Below are 13,198 nucleotides of genomic sequence, written 5' to 3' on the forward strand. Positions count from 1 at the left end.
TTTTATTGTTTTACGTCGCTTTTGTTACCAATAATATGAAAATTATTCAATCGAAAACGATGGATTTTATTAATTTGAAATATATCCAATAATTAATGTTAATGGATAGCCTTTCCGGAGGGATTAAAATATTCAATAAAATTACAAGCTCGATATTAAAATAACGTTGGTAAAGGTTAAAATAAACAATCCATTAAAATATTGTTAAAAAAAAAAAAATTATTAAAATATTAAAATATATTTTGCCTAATGTGATGAAATAATACCTTTTATCTCAATTCAAAATAATGGAATGAAATACTGTATGTTTATGTTTATTAAAGACCGATATACCTTATCTACATGATCAACAAGATTCATAAGGAGAAACTAGATGGTTTTTGATATCGGGCATAAAATCCAGCTCACATCAAAACAAATTAAAATTGACGTGATTGGTGCTGACATGAGAGAGCTGTGACATAATGCGTCTAAATACAGTTTTGATGACACTTTTGACTGTAAGTTCCATCCTTGAGTTCCAAGCTTCCATTGGAAGAATCTTGACTTCATAGACACAGGTTGAAAACTATATGCGGGTGATTGGATAAAATTTCCATGCATAAAATAGTCCTGAAAGTTTTCACAGAGACTTAATGTAACATTGGAGGAATCTTGACTTAATAGACACAAGGTGAAAACTTGATGTGATGACTTTATACAGAGTTGTTTACACGTTTGGAGATATAGTGCTGACATGAAAGAGATAGTTTTGATGATACATTTGACTATAACCTAAAGAATATATAGAGGATGAAGAATTTATACGAAGTTCTCTTTACAGAGACATCTTTGCAGATCTAATAAGGACTGTATAGAGATGCAGTTTTGAATAAGTCTTGATACACATCTAGATGCAGTTTTGATGCAGACTGCTAAAGTTTTAACACTATACAGCTTTAATTTAACAGAATCCTGCAGAAAACTTGATATAGAGATGATGTGGACTTTATATGGCATTACTCGATACAGATTTAGACTAGACTCTGTGTAATACTTGATTTGATAGAGATATGGTGAAAATTTGATGCAGAGATGATGACTCTATTAGGAGACAATCAATGCAGACTTGATACAGGAATGTTGAAAATTTAATGAAGAATGAGGCCGTCTTACAGCGTTTACTAAGTTAGAAGCCGTACTAAACATTTGATGCAGACTGCTCTTACATAATGGAGATTTAATAAAAATATGTGGAGATTTTATGCAATCTCGAGGAGTCTCGATGTACTCCTAATTGGTGTATTGATGAATATGAAGGAAACTAGATTCTGTATAAACTTGATTTGATAGAGACGTAGTGAGGAGTTGATGTAGAGAATATTATTTTATACGGAGTTACTCGATGCAGACTTAATACAGAAATGATGGAGATTTAAAGAAAACTGAGCGATTTACTGTATCTACCAATTTATAAAGTTATATTAAACATTTGATACACACTTCAAAGCCATAGGGAAGGTTTAATAAAGATATATGAAGATTTTATGCAATCTCGAAGATATGATAGATATGTGCAGCCATAATTAGTTATGATTGAAAGAGTATTTTGTGTAAAAACTTGAATTGATAGAGACATGGTGAAGGCTTGATACAAACATGCTGTAGACTTGATACGGAATAGTGTTGACGAAAACTTGACAAAGAGTTGATGCAGCGATTTAAAATAGACTTTTTCATACTTTCTGACAACTTTTGAAACGTTTTGACATGTTCTGATCCATTTTGACGATTTTTCACCCTAACAAGCAGTTTTTAACAATGAGACACGTTTGATAACTTTTAGCCTTTTGATAACTTAGCCTTTTGATTGCGCAACATCTTATCCATTATTTATTAACAGTTCCTGGCGCTCCGAGATATTATCTACGGTATTCGATAGTATCGTTAGCAACAAAATTGGTTTGTAACTTACTAGATATATTAAACCTTCATTAATCTGTGAACTCAGTAACAGTGAAAAAGAAAGGAAAACTCATCAAGTATTAAATCCTTGTTTCCAAGTTTCAAAGTTGTAACTAGACTTTGTCATGGAAAGATTAGTATTAGATTACTTCTTATATGCTTATATCCTTTTTATTAGTTATAATTTCTGTAAATGCAATTAGAAAGATGTTAGTAATCTAGGAAGTGACATCTAAAGCGATATGTACACAATTTTTTCCTATTTCTTTGCACTCTTTTCTAATGTATTAGTCGAATACTGAGCAATGAATTTCGACAACTCATAAGCACATAATGCGCCACATTATCCCAAGTGGCCTGGGCTTAATAGAGCAAAATTATTCATTTTTCCTTCTACGTTAAGCCAAAACGGCTTGCCGCCCAAGCGCTACAATTAATACCACATTGATACAGTATTATATACCATATTTATTGGAGCCTCGACCTCGGCTTAACGTGAAAGGGAAAATGTACAATTTACTAAATTAAGTCGACCCCGTTTCTGGCAGAGGCGATACAGTTGATGTCACATCTATGTAATATCGGATAGCATATAATATGGCGACTTTGTATTGTGAGATAGGCCAAGATTACTTGCGGCTGAGGCATCGTGGTATATGTGAGCCAATGTTGTATAATCATCTTGCTGGAGAGTGGCCTCAGCTTCTTTAACCTAAACCATACATTTTCATGTCAAACTGAGGTTGACCTAAGTTTGATGAACCGTAATTATACATTTTGAAGTGTAGTGTCTTGGTTGATAGCGGCCTCGGCTTCATTAATCAAAACCGTAAATGTGCGGTCGTGGCGATATAGTTGATGTGATAACCACATAACATCGTTCAGCATATAATATTATATATAGTTACTAAATATAGTGTATAATATTCCATCAATGTAGTATTAATCGTAGCGACCAGCATCTAAATCCATGTTAAGGATTTTGTATAAGATGTCTTTGAGCATCATATGTAGGTATCTTTGAGTACCATATCATAGGTATTGATTCTTCTAAAAATTGATCATGCCAAATTTCAGATCAAATATATGGTAGTAAAGGTTCACCATCTTGTTGAAGATTAACAACGTTTATCCAATATAAATCCATAGCCTCTTCTATTGGTGAAATATTATATATAAATCCTCTTATAACTGGAGAATCAATTAAAATAACTGTGTATGGTTGAAGAACACTTTGGCGATGATAAGTTTAACTGTATTGCTTATTTATCTTGTATCAACATTTCTCAATCATAAGATGTTGTTGAACATTATACCTGAACGTTATCAGGGCAAATGTTAATTTTTTGCTTGCATTATGCTAACAATCTCTCAATACTGTTTCGTCCTTGATATCTCTCCACGCCATTCGAGATATATTTTAATCGTGTTTTTCTTTTGGTGCCTTAACATGTTCCCCACCATATATCAAACATTGTCTTTTATGCCTACAACTCTCCAGAATTAATTTTCAATTGCTTTGGTTCAATATTTTTCAAGTGAAAACACAAAATTGCAAACCATGCAGGTTTGCAATTTTTTGCTTATCAAAACGTTCCAAAATGTTTTTAAGATTTGTTGTTTGATTTATAGTCATTTTATTCTTAGCTAAATTTTGTGTTATAAGCATACCTAAAAAGTCTTTTGTTGATCACCACGTAAAGAAAATGTTAAGTATATTATACAAGATTCTTACTTAAGTATAAATACAATAATATTCAGAACACACAACATTCAAGCTAAACATCAAATCGTTAAACTATTTATACCAGTTTTTAGGTGATGTTTTCAGGCCATATAGGGATTTCTTTATTTTTACTAAAACCTTGACGAAGCATAATGTAGACATCGTCGTTTATGTTTCTTGATTCGAGTTGGGTTGAGTTGGTTAAAGCACTACACACATACAATTGAGTAACTTCATAATTAAAGGGGTCAGAAATATCCTCATTGATGACAGTTTAGTAACAGGGCTTTAATTTTTATTTGTTGCTCACTCACAGTAATTCACGTTTCATTTTCTCCCACTGCATTAATTTCTGCTTTTATTACTTTTCCATTACTGACAATCACTCACTGACAACAAATTCTGACCAAATCCAACTCGTAGTTATCACATCTCGTATTTCTTCTTCTTTCTCTTCTTGATTCAAATCTACCGTTTATAATTTCATCATTCTTTTCTCAGAAGAATGTATGTCATCAATCTTTTCTAATTACTGGCCCATTTCTCTACTGCCTATATTCGGTAAAGTTCTCGAGAGCTTAATTTATAAACCAATTTCTTACATTGTTAAGAATGTTTTAGACCAACGACAGTATGGTTTTTTTGCTTTTACATTCTTTTGACGATAAGTGCCAAGTTGACTCCGTATACACTGATTTTAGCAAAGCATTTGATAAGGTTGATCATCTGCTATTATTAAATAAAATAGAACAAGTTGGTTTGCCCAGCAACATACAACAGTGGCTCGCTTCCTAGAGGTTTCTCCTCACAGGCAGTGGCCGTCTCGTCCGGTGTCCCTCAAGGAAGTATCCTTGGCCCCTTGTTCTTCGATTTTTACATTAATGATATTTTTCATTGTTTTAAACATTCAAACTGTTTAATGTACGCAGACGATTTAAAAATTTTCTGCCGTGTATCTGGCCCTAAGGATTGTTCTGCTCTTCAGCGCGATCTCTTCGACTTTGCTCAATATTGTCTGACAAATTTTATTAGCCTAAATTTTAGTAAATGTGTTACCATCACATTTACAAAGGAAGCTAATCCCATACGTTTTGATTATTTTATTGGTGGGGAATTGTTGCAGAGAGTCACGTCTATAAAAGATCTGGGAGTGACCTTTGATAGCAAACTTTTATTTAATGAGCACGTCGACTCGGTGGTCAACAAGGCTTCTCGCATGCTTGGATTTGTCATGAAATCAGCGACTGATTTCACTAATATCAGTTCCATAAAAACTCTCTATTTTGCGTATGTATTCAGCGTTTTAAATTATTGTTCTGTCATCTGGAATCCTAAATATGACATGTACGTGAAAAGATTAGAACTAGTCCAAAAGAGATTCCTTCGATTTTTATGCCGGAAGTCTCATATCACCTATGTTGACTACAACTCGGCGTGCCAATCCTTTCGGTTTCTGCGACTGACTCAGCGATGTTTTGCTAGTGATGTATTGCTACTCTATAAATTAATTCGTAATATCTATAATTCGACTTCGCTTACGTCTCTAGTGAATTTGCATGTTCCGCCCAGAACGTTGAGATATGATTTTCTCTTTTTCACTCCTACAACCCGCACTAATGCTTATCAACATTCCCCATTGTTGCGTGCCGTTCGATCAGCCGATCGTCTGTCCATCGATATATTATGAATCCATTAACTCGTTTAAAAAATCGACCTTAGCTGCTGTTGGGAGCATGCCGTATCATTGTTAACATTACAATCAGCAATTCCTTATTGTTGTTATTTTTTACTTGTTTATAGAATGTTTCCTTAATTTCAATCAGAATTTTTGATCGTTTATTTTACTTATTTTATTTTATTGTTTTTACTACTGTTCACTACTGATGTTATTTTGTGTCTTTATTATTTTGTTTTGTTCTTATTCTTTTCAGTGACACAGCTTTTATTTGGTTCGTCCTGTGCTGTGTCCTATGTGCATAAATAAATAAATAAATAAATAGAATCTTCGCAATATCTTGATACACATTATCATCCTTGCTTAGCTTGTGGATTCCACTTAAATCAGCTGTTTTATGTTGCCATAGCTCCTGTAGGACATTTAGTTCTTAGGGGTAAGGAAAGTATTCTATTTGATATGTAAGTTTAATTTATGGCTTCAGTTCAAAACGCTTTCAACTTCTTACTATTTAATAATGTTCTCGTTGCTTCTACTAAGTTCCTATTTTCTCTTTCAGATCTTCCATCTTATTGGGGTGTGAAGACTACAGATCTTTGATATTTTATACTTTTTTGGTCAAAACTTCATTCTTACTTTTTTGATCTATAGATACAATTTTTAGAGGTCAACACCACTTGTCACGGATTTTATCGGGGACCCATCTACTGCTGATGTTTAAGCTGCATGAACAGTGTTCGATGATGCATGTAATCTGCTGATGGTGAGAATATAGCGAAGAGCAGCAGCATATAGAGGAAAATGTAGGTACAAAATAAAGGAGGCCAGGGCTCAATTTGGGGCTGATTGACTTAAGAAGATTTATCATGTCTACTACACAAGAATATGGGGTCACTATTGCATTTGTATTATAAGTCGCAAAAAATCTGGTATTATAACGGTTAAATTAAAATGATTAGATTCCGTCGACCACAATACCACAATGTCTTAATGTACAGAATTTATTTAAATATAGTGAATGTTACTAAATAAAAGAAATAATTACCGTTCCAAACGTTGTACTTGAGCTTTTTGTATAGTCATGATTTGTTGGGCAACAACGGATAAAACTTCAATATCGATACGATTGAATTCATCAAAGCAAGCCCAAGCACCGGAACTCGCTAAACCTTTAAAGAATTTCCCCATAGCCATAAAATCCAGCTGATCGGAACAATTAAATACTACGCATTGTCGAGCGAAAGCTTTCGCTAAATCCTTGGTCGTTTCCGTTTTCCCAGTACCCGCAGGTCCGGCCGGAGCTCCGCCAAATTTTAAATGTAGAGCTCCAGTTAATGTTAAGTAACATCGATCCGTTAATGGTGTTATAACTAATCTTCCACTGTTTCCTAAATATTCGTACCCGTAAGGAAATTCCGCATTTACAGCTCTTACTTTAACTTCACCTTCAATCCAATAATATCTAAATAACATAATTTTCGATTTCTTGTTAAATGGACTTTTAACTTCTACCTTAATTGACTTATCCAATCGAAATCGTTCACGCTCATAATTTTATTATCAACGAGAGTTTGCGTAACGTCTCTCGAGTGTACTTCAATAACTATGAGGGCACAAACAATCTCTCGTTGAACAAACGTAAGTGTTCCTTTAACCAAACTTCGTAAAGCGTCGAGCTAAAAAGAAAAAATTAAATCAAGAAACGTTTAAAAAAGAATGTATTCGCTAACGTTATCTAACATAACTTTGAAGAAGCCGGGTAAAGCATGTTTATTTATGCCATTTTCAACTTCCGCAGTCCAGTAAGTTTGGCTGCAAGCGATCACTATTTGACCTGGCCATCTTAAAACCCACGCTTGGCGTGGTTTTTTATATAAATCGATGTAAGATTCACCGAATGTTGTTCGTACTAAAAAAGAAAATGAGAAATTTAAAAAAATGAAAGAATAAGTATTAAAGAAAATGTACATGTAGATATCATGGTTTCTTCTAAAACCACCAACCAATTTTCCACATTTCCTTTTGGATAAAAAGGTGGTCGCAAGTCAACGCATTCTTCTTCTGCTGAGAACATTTGAGTAATTTGTAAATCATCTAAAAATGTTAGCTGAAAAATTATGAATTAAATTAATTAAATTTTGTTTTGAAATTATTTACCATTGCAACGTTTTCAAAACATTTTTTTAAATGAGGTTGAACAGCAAGGGGATTTCTTGCTTGGGATAAAATCTCCAATAATTCATCGTCACTAAGAAAGAATAATCTAGGAAATGTCATCCTTTTGTATTCCAAATAATCGGCAAGACCTTTTTGTACAATTTCCAGCATATGATTGGCGTCTCTTAAGCTTTCCAACAACTTTCTATCAGGACAATACTCGATGATTTTCGGACACTCGTAAGCGTTCCGCATAATTCTTTTCCAACTTCTCTCCATCGATCCATATTTCTTACTTTCATTTGGCAACTGCTCTTTGATATCTTCACTAGAAAAAATCGGCTCTAAATACATCCATTGTCTCTGAACATCCATCCATTCTTCAAAAACATCGGCCATAGTTCTTAAATCTTGTTCCCATTCGTCGATCCTTTGCTCAAAAGCACCTTTAAACGGACTGAAAGACAGTTGTTGTGTCATAACTATTTGATCATCGAGCATCTGTTGGATTTCTTCAGCCACTTTTACGATGTACGTTCCAGTATTTTTGTATGCTGTTAATTCTAAATAGGCACCTTCCCAATCTCCAAGCATCTTTTCTAAAACTTGTTCTATTCCATATTCTTTAGATGCTTCATCGGATGCTTTTACTAATACATCAGCAAATGGAAGGATTCCAAGATTTAAACAATCTTTATATGTTGTAGTTGAAGTAAGAGTTATTTGAATTCCTAAAAGAATATCGTTATTAATCATTAAAGTTAAATTCAAACGTTTTTTGATTAAATAACCCCAGCCCATTAGGTGGCAGAAAAAAGCCAATTTTAAATTCAATTTTAAACAGCCTATATTCGAAGTTAGCGACGTTTGTATAAGACATATTGATTAAAATGAAGAAGCCATCGGTAATAGAAAAGTTGACATTTGCCAGAACTAAACAAGAAAAGTTACTTATCCTATAGAAGCACATCAACGACAGAAACCTTAGCTGTACATATAGACTTGTGAAAGAAACGAAGCAACCTCTATGACCTATATGGAGCTCAAGGTTTGGAAAATGCTCCGAAATCGAAACTACATTCTGCTTAAATGGCAACACATGTTAGTGAATTTGTAAACATAAGAACTATAATCCAGATAGAAAAGTAAAAAAAGTTGGAAAATTGAAAAACAGGAAATTTGTCGGAACCAACAACATATCTAATGATTTATAATATGGAGACACAGAAATAACAGAAAAGCTGACCCAGCTATTTAGCAGACCGCTGTGCCAAAAAAAAATGCCAATGGAATAACATAACCAGATAACAATCCCTATATTCAAAAAAGCCAAGAAAAAGCTAGCACATCAAAGAAATTGTTTAATAACACGGGTTCTATCAGGCGGGCAAAGAATATGGTTGTCTCTAAATGCATAATGATAGTAAGGGAGCTAACAAGATGTAAGCTGGTAGTTAAGAACACCTTAATCGAACAAGTCATGGTTATGCATGGAAGTGGAGATATACCACTTAATATGTGTATACCACATAAGACTTTCATAGGCCTAATAATAATTAACGGCATTGAAATACACGAAGATACAAACAAAACTAAGAGCATGTTAAGAGTAGCAGAAATGAAAACACGGAGGACAGTCTTAGGAAAGACAAATAGGACAGATTTAACTACTCCGACATCAGAAACCAGCGCGGAGTTCAGTACATTGTGAGATTGGGAAGACAAAGCAAGACATTTTGGCACAATCACGTGTGTAGAATGTCAGATAACAGACTGTCGATAATTGTGCCTATAACTAGTTTGTCTGAAACCAGACCATCAAGGAGACCACCAAAAAGTCAGAGAGACAGTTGTCAGTCAACTTCCCAGATTGTCTTCGCAGATGGTATTGCAGAGGCAGATCTTATCAGGAATAGACTAGAGGGAAAAATAAAAATAATTAAATGATTATATTTTGATGTTTAATATCTCCACTTCAGAATTTCTCATTTTTTCTTCTCCGTCTGTTTTTATCTGCTTTAAAAAATCTCCAAGTCGCTTGTTTTTACCAGCCTTTTTCCAGAACAGCGAGAAAAATTTACATATTACTAAAAATTTGTAGTGAGAACTTTGTAGATATATGATATAGTAGAAACCACGAGAGCTAGCAGTAAGTCATCGCTTAAAAATAGTATGGATCAAGATATAGACGATTATTTCAAAGATAGGAAAGGTTAACCAACGAAAAAGCGTTAATATTAATTTATAATAAAGTTTATGTGATCATTAATTTATTTAACAAATAGTTTAAATGGTTATTTAAGGTTTAATGTTTATTTAGTTTTGTATGTATGTCGAAAATATTTTAAAACGTTCATAAACATCACCATAGATTTTTTTTTCTTGACTTTCCTTTCAAAGAAGACATTTTCGGCTTGTGAAAACACTAACAGATTCATCACAACGCTCACAAGACGTTTCGATTTGAGGTTATAGTTATAGAGTTACATCTTTAGAGAACAGACGTACTCTTTCGACGTGGCTATTTGAATTGTAAAGCAAACATATTAAACTAATGCTATCTCCTTCTAACACACATTACTCTCTAGCGGTTTGTTAATTTTAATTTACTACGTATGGCATTTGTAAGAGCGGAAAATGACGATTTACTGCCAGCTCTCGTGGTTTCTACTATATATGTTATTTATCACTATTCTTGGCATACTACTTCCTCAGTGTTCACCACAGATTGAATCTTCATACTATTCACAGTACGTCTTTGTCATTTGCTCATCTTTTAGAACATTGAGAATCAGAAACCTTTCTTTGGCACATACCTAATATCTTATTTTGGTTTTCATTTCGTTGTCTTATGGATAGCAGTTCCGGTAGAAAATCCTTTTTATTGTTTCGTAATGGTCCAATTAATGTAAGATTAAAAGGATCTTTGAGTACTTCCATCCGTTGCAGACCTAAAATACATATATTCTCCGGAATAAAATCTAAAATCTACACCACATGGTTATTTTGTGGCTGTAATGGAGTCTCTTGAATCACGTTATTGGGAAACGTTGTCCAACAACACACATTTTGCTTAGTGATACAGCCATTAAGCCGAAGATGACCTTCATCGCTGAAGACATTTTTTGGATGATTCAGGATTTTATTCAATCTTGAAGAGAGCCCAATCTTAATAGGGTGTAAATTTCTCGATAAACGTTCTAAAAGTTGTAACCATCAACTAAGAATTGCACTAGTAATTGTTAGTTTTGTTGCAAACGTTTCTCTTGCATCAAACTTGGGACAGTTCAGTAGAAACATAAATTTATAGTTCTATAGAAGGAACTAATCATTATATGACATATACATATGGTAGCTAGATGGTGGTCATTTTCACAGTCAAAAGGATTAAACTTGTTTACTTACATTTTTGTTTGTGTGCACTAATATTTTGAAGATCGAGAATAAGGTGAGAGTAAAGATGTAAAAAATATTCTTCCAATGTTACACATTTCTTAACGTCACCTATCGAACCTGGTATAAAATGGATGTCTTGAAGTTGTCTATTTGTTGCCTTTAAGAATTACGATATTTGGTTTCACTACCAACACATTATTTGAGTCCTCCATCGATTCAAGATTAACTAGATTTTTAGATTATCGTTTTAACCCTCCACTTATTTTAAACAAATTAAGAATTTTGGGATGTCATAAGAAATGAAGCAGATTAGCGGAGATTTTTGAGTACTTTTAAGCAAAATACATAGAAACGCCCTGCTGTGTATTCTGTAATATTTCGTCTGACACATCGCGCAACCATCTGAATATCAGCTAAGATTTACAATCTGCTGGTAATAAATCGTTTCGTGCTTAAATGTTTGCACTAATTATTCCTTGTGCAAAAGCACTAGAAATCTAAAGCAACCAAGATATTATATAATCCTCTTATAAGAAAATAAAGACCAATCTTGGGCAAAAAGTACAAATCTTTGCAGACCATCTACAAAAATCATTTCGAACTAATTAGTGCATTACAAATACTTCAATGCGGAGTGACGACTGCAAGTGAACCAGAACAGGTACCATTTGCACCACCAAACAAAGTAAGCCACAAAATCAATTGTAGCCTAAGCACAGAAATTCGTTTGATGCCCGATATCAAACTACTTAAACAGCTACCCCGCAGCAAAGGCGACCTTGAAGTAAACAAACATGTGTGATGCCAGCTTTAGGCTAAAATACGTCTCAGTTCTCTAGAAAACAGCAGAGGTCATCATGACACTAAAATCAGGAAAATGTCAACGATATTTAAAAAATTAATGTTCAAAAGATTAATGAGGAAAGGAACATTATGCCGTTACATAAGTTTGGTTTTCGAAGCAGACACTCAGCCGTCCAACAAATACATAGAGTCTCTCTAGAGTCTAATATTGTTGAAAAGACTCTCGTAGAAAAAAAAGTGTGCTCAATGATATTCCTGGATGTCGCGCAATCGTTTAATAAATGGTTTGGAATGAAAGACTATTCCATACACTCGAACTTGTTATAGAATCCACATCTTATTAGGTCTCTCTTCCTTATTATTGATTATTGGGCTATCTTTGGAAGTCTTCCCTCTAACATTCGCTATACGCGATCGTACCATATCAGCTGTTTTTGTTCATGTCGTCTTTATAATTATTTCCTTGATATTTGTTATTTATAACACGTTTTCGTTTATTATTCGTCGTTTCCTCGAGATTGTGCATGTTATTCTAAAGACATTTCGACTGCTCTTATTCTATTTTTATCGGCTTTTGTCAACTTCCACATTTCTGCCCCGTACAATACTATAGTTTTCACAAAAGGAAGCTAAATTTACACTTAGTTTCCTTTTTCCCTTAATTGCGTTGTGCCACCAAATTCCGTTCAGCTTCTTTATAGCTCGTCTTCCCTGACTGTCTTTATTTCTAATGAATCTTTTCCTTCGTTGTTTAATTCCATTCTAAGATATTTATATGTATTACATTGCTCATCTTTGTCTTGGGCGATGGCATTTAATTCAAACCCCATTCTTCTACACTTCTTCTTCCAGTTGTTCAATACATGTTCTATGTGCATTTTTAAACTCTTTCGACACCAAGAATCTTGCAAACGTCCTATTTTCGATTTTTATCTCTGTTTTGCAGTCTCTAGAGAGTTCTTTCAGAGCTTTTATCAACGTGTGGTTAATTTGTGTTTCATATGCTTTCTGGAGGTCTATAAAGGGTTTCTCTTATGGAATATAGTGACTTAATAAAATTTGTCATATTATAAAAGGTGCTGTTTAAGACTAAGCTAAAAACATGAGAACTCTTGCCTTCGCGCTATAGAGCTGGAATACTTCAAGGCAGCGTACTTGGTTTAATTTTATACGTGTTATATACCAGTGATATCCAAGGACAGTAGAATCTAACAGGATTGCTACATGCATTGTATTTTTATAGCCCACTACGGGTTGGTTGCCCGCACTCTACGTCACACTATTTGCCACGCCCTGTTAACTGTCATTCAGTACTATGCGTTTGCTGTGTGTTTTTAGAGATTTAGAGGTTACATGATAGACACTAATACGTCTAAAAAAATAAAACTTAAAAATAAAATAACTAAAATAATATGAATACGTCTACGATATAACCTCTAAAACCACAGCAAACGCATAGAGCTGGGCGTGGCAAATGGTATGACGTAGTTTGCGGG

The 13,198-nt window shown here is 33.9% G+C and overlaps 1 protein-coding gene across 1 annotated transcript in view; it reads right to left on the reverse strand.

The window, feature by feature from the left end:
- LOC111419434 (dynein axonemal heavy chain 1-like) overlaps positions 1-13,198 on the reverse strand; it is an 84,935-nt gene that overhangs the window by 61,165 nt on the left and 10,572 nt on the right. The window contains exons 10-14 of the mRNA XM_071200080.1: positions 7,503-8,233; positions 7,314-7,452; positions 7,076-7,254; positions 6,858-7,021; positions 6,391-6,807 (exon numbers count right to left, since the gene is read on the reverse strand). Of these exons, the coding sequence (XP_071056181.1) occupies positions 6,391-6,807; positions 6,858-7,021; positions 7,076-7,254; positions 7,314-7,452; positions 7,503-8,233 (1,630 nt within the window). The remainder of the gene's footprint in view (positions 1-6,390; positions 6,808-6,857; positions 7,022-7,075; positions 7,255-7,313; positions 7,453-7,502; positions 8,234-13,198) is intronic.

This window comes from Onthophagus taurus, chromosome 11 (genome assembly GCF_036711975.1).
Source record: "Onthophagus taurus isolate NC chromosome 11, IU_Otau_3.0, whole genome shotgun sequence".
NCBI classification, from domain to species: Eukaryota; Metazoa; Arthropoda; class Insecta; order Coleoptera; family Scarabaeidae; genus Onthophagus; species Onthophagus taurus.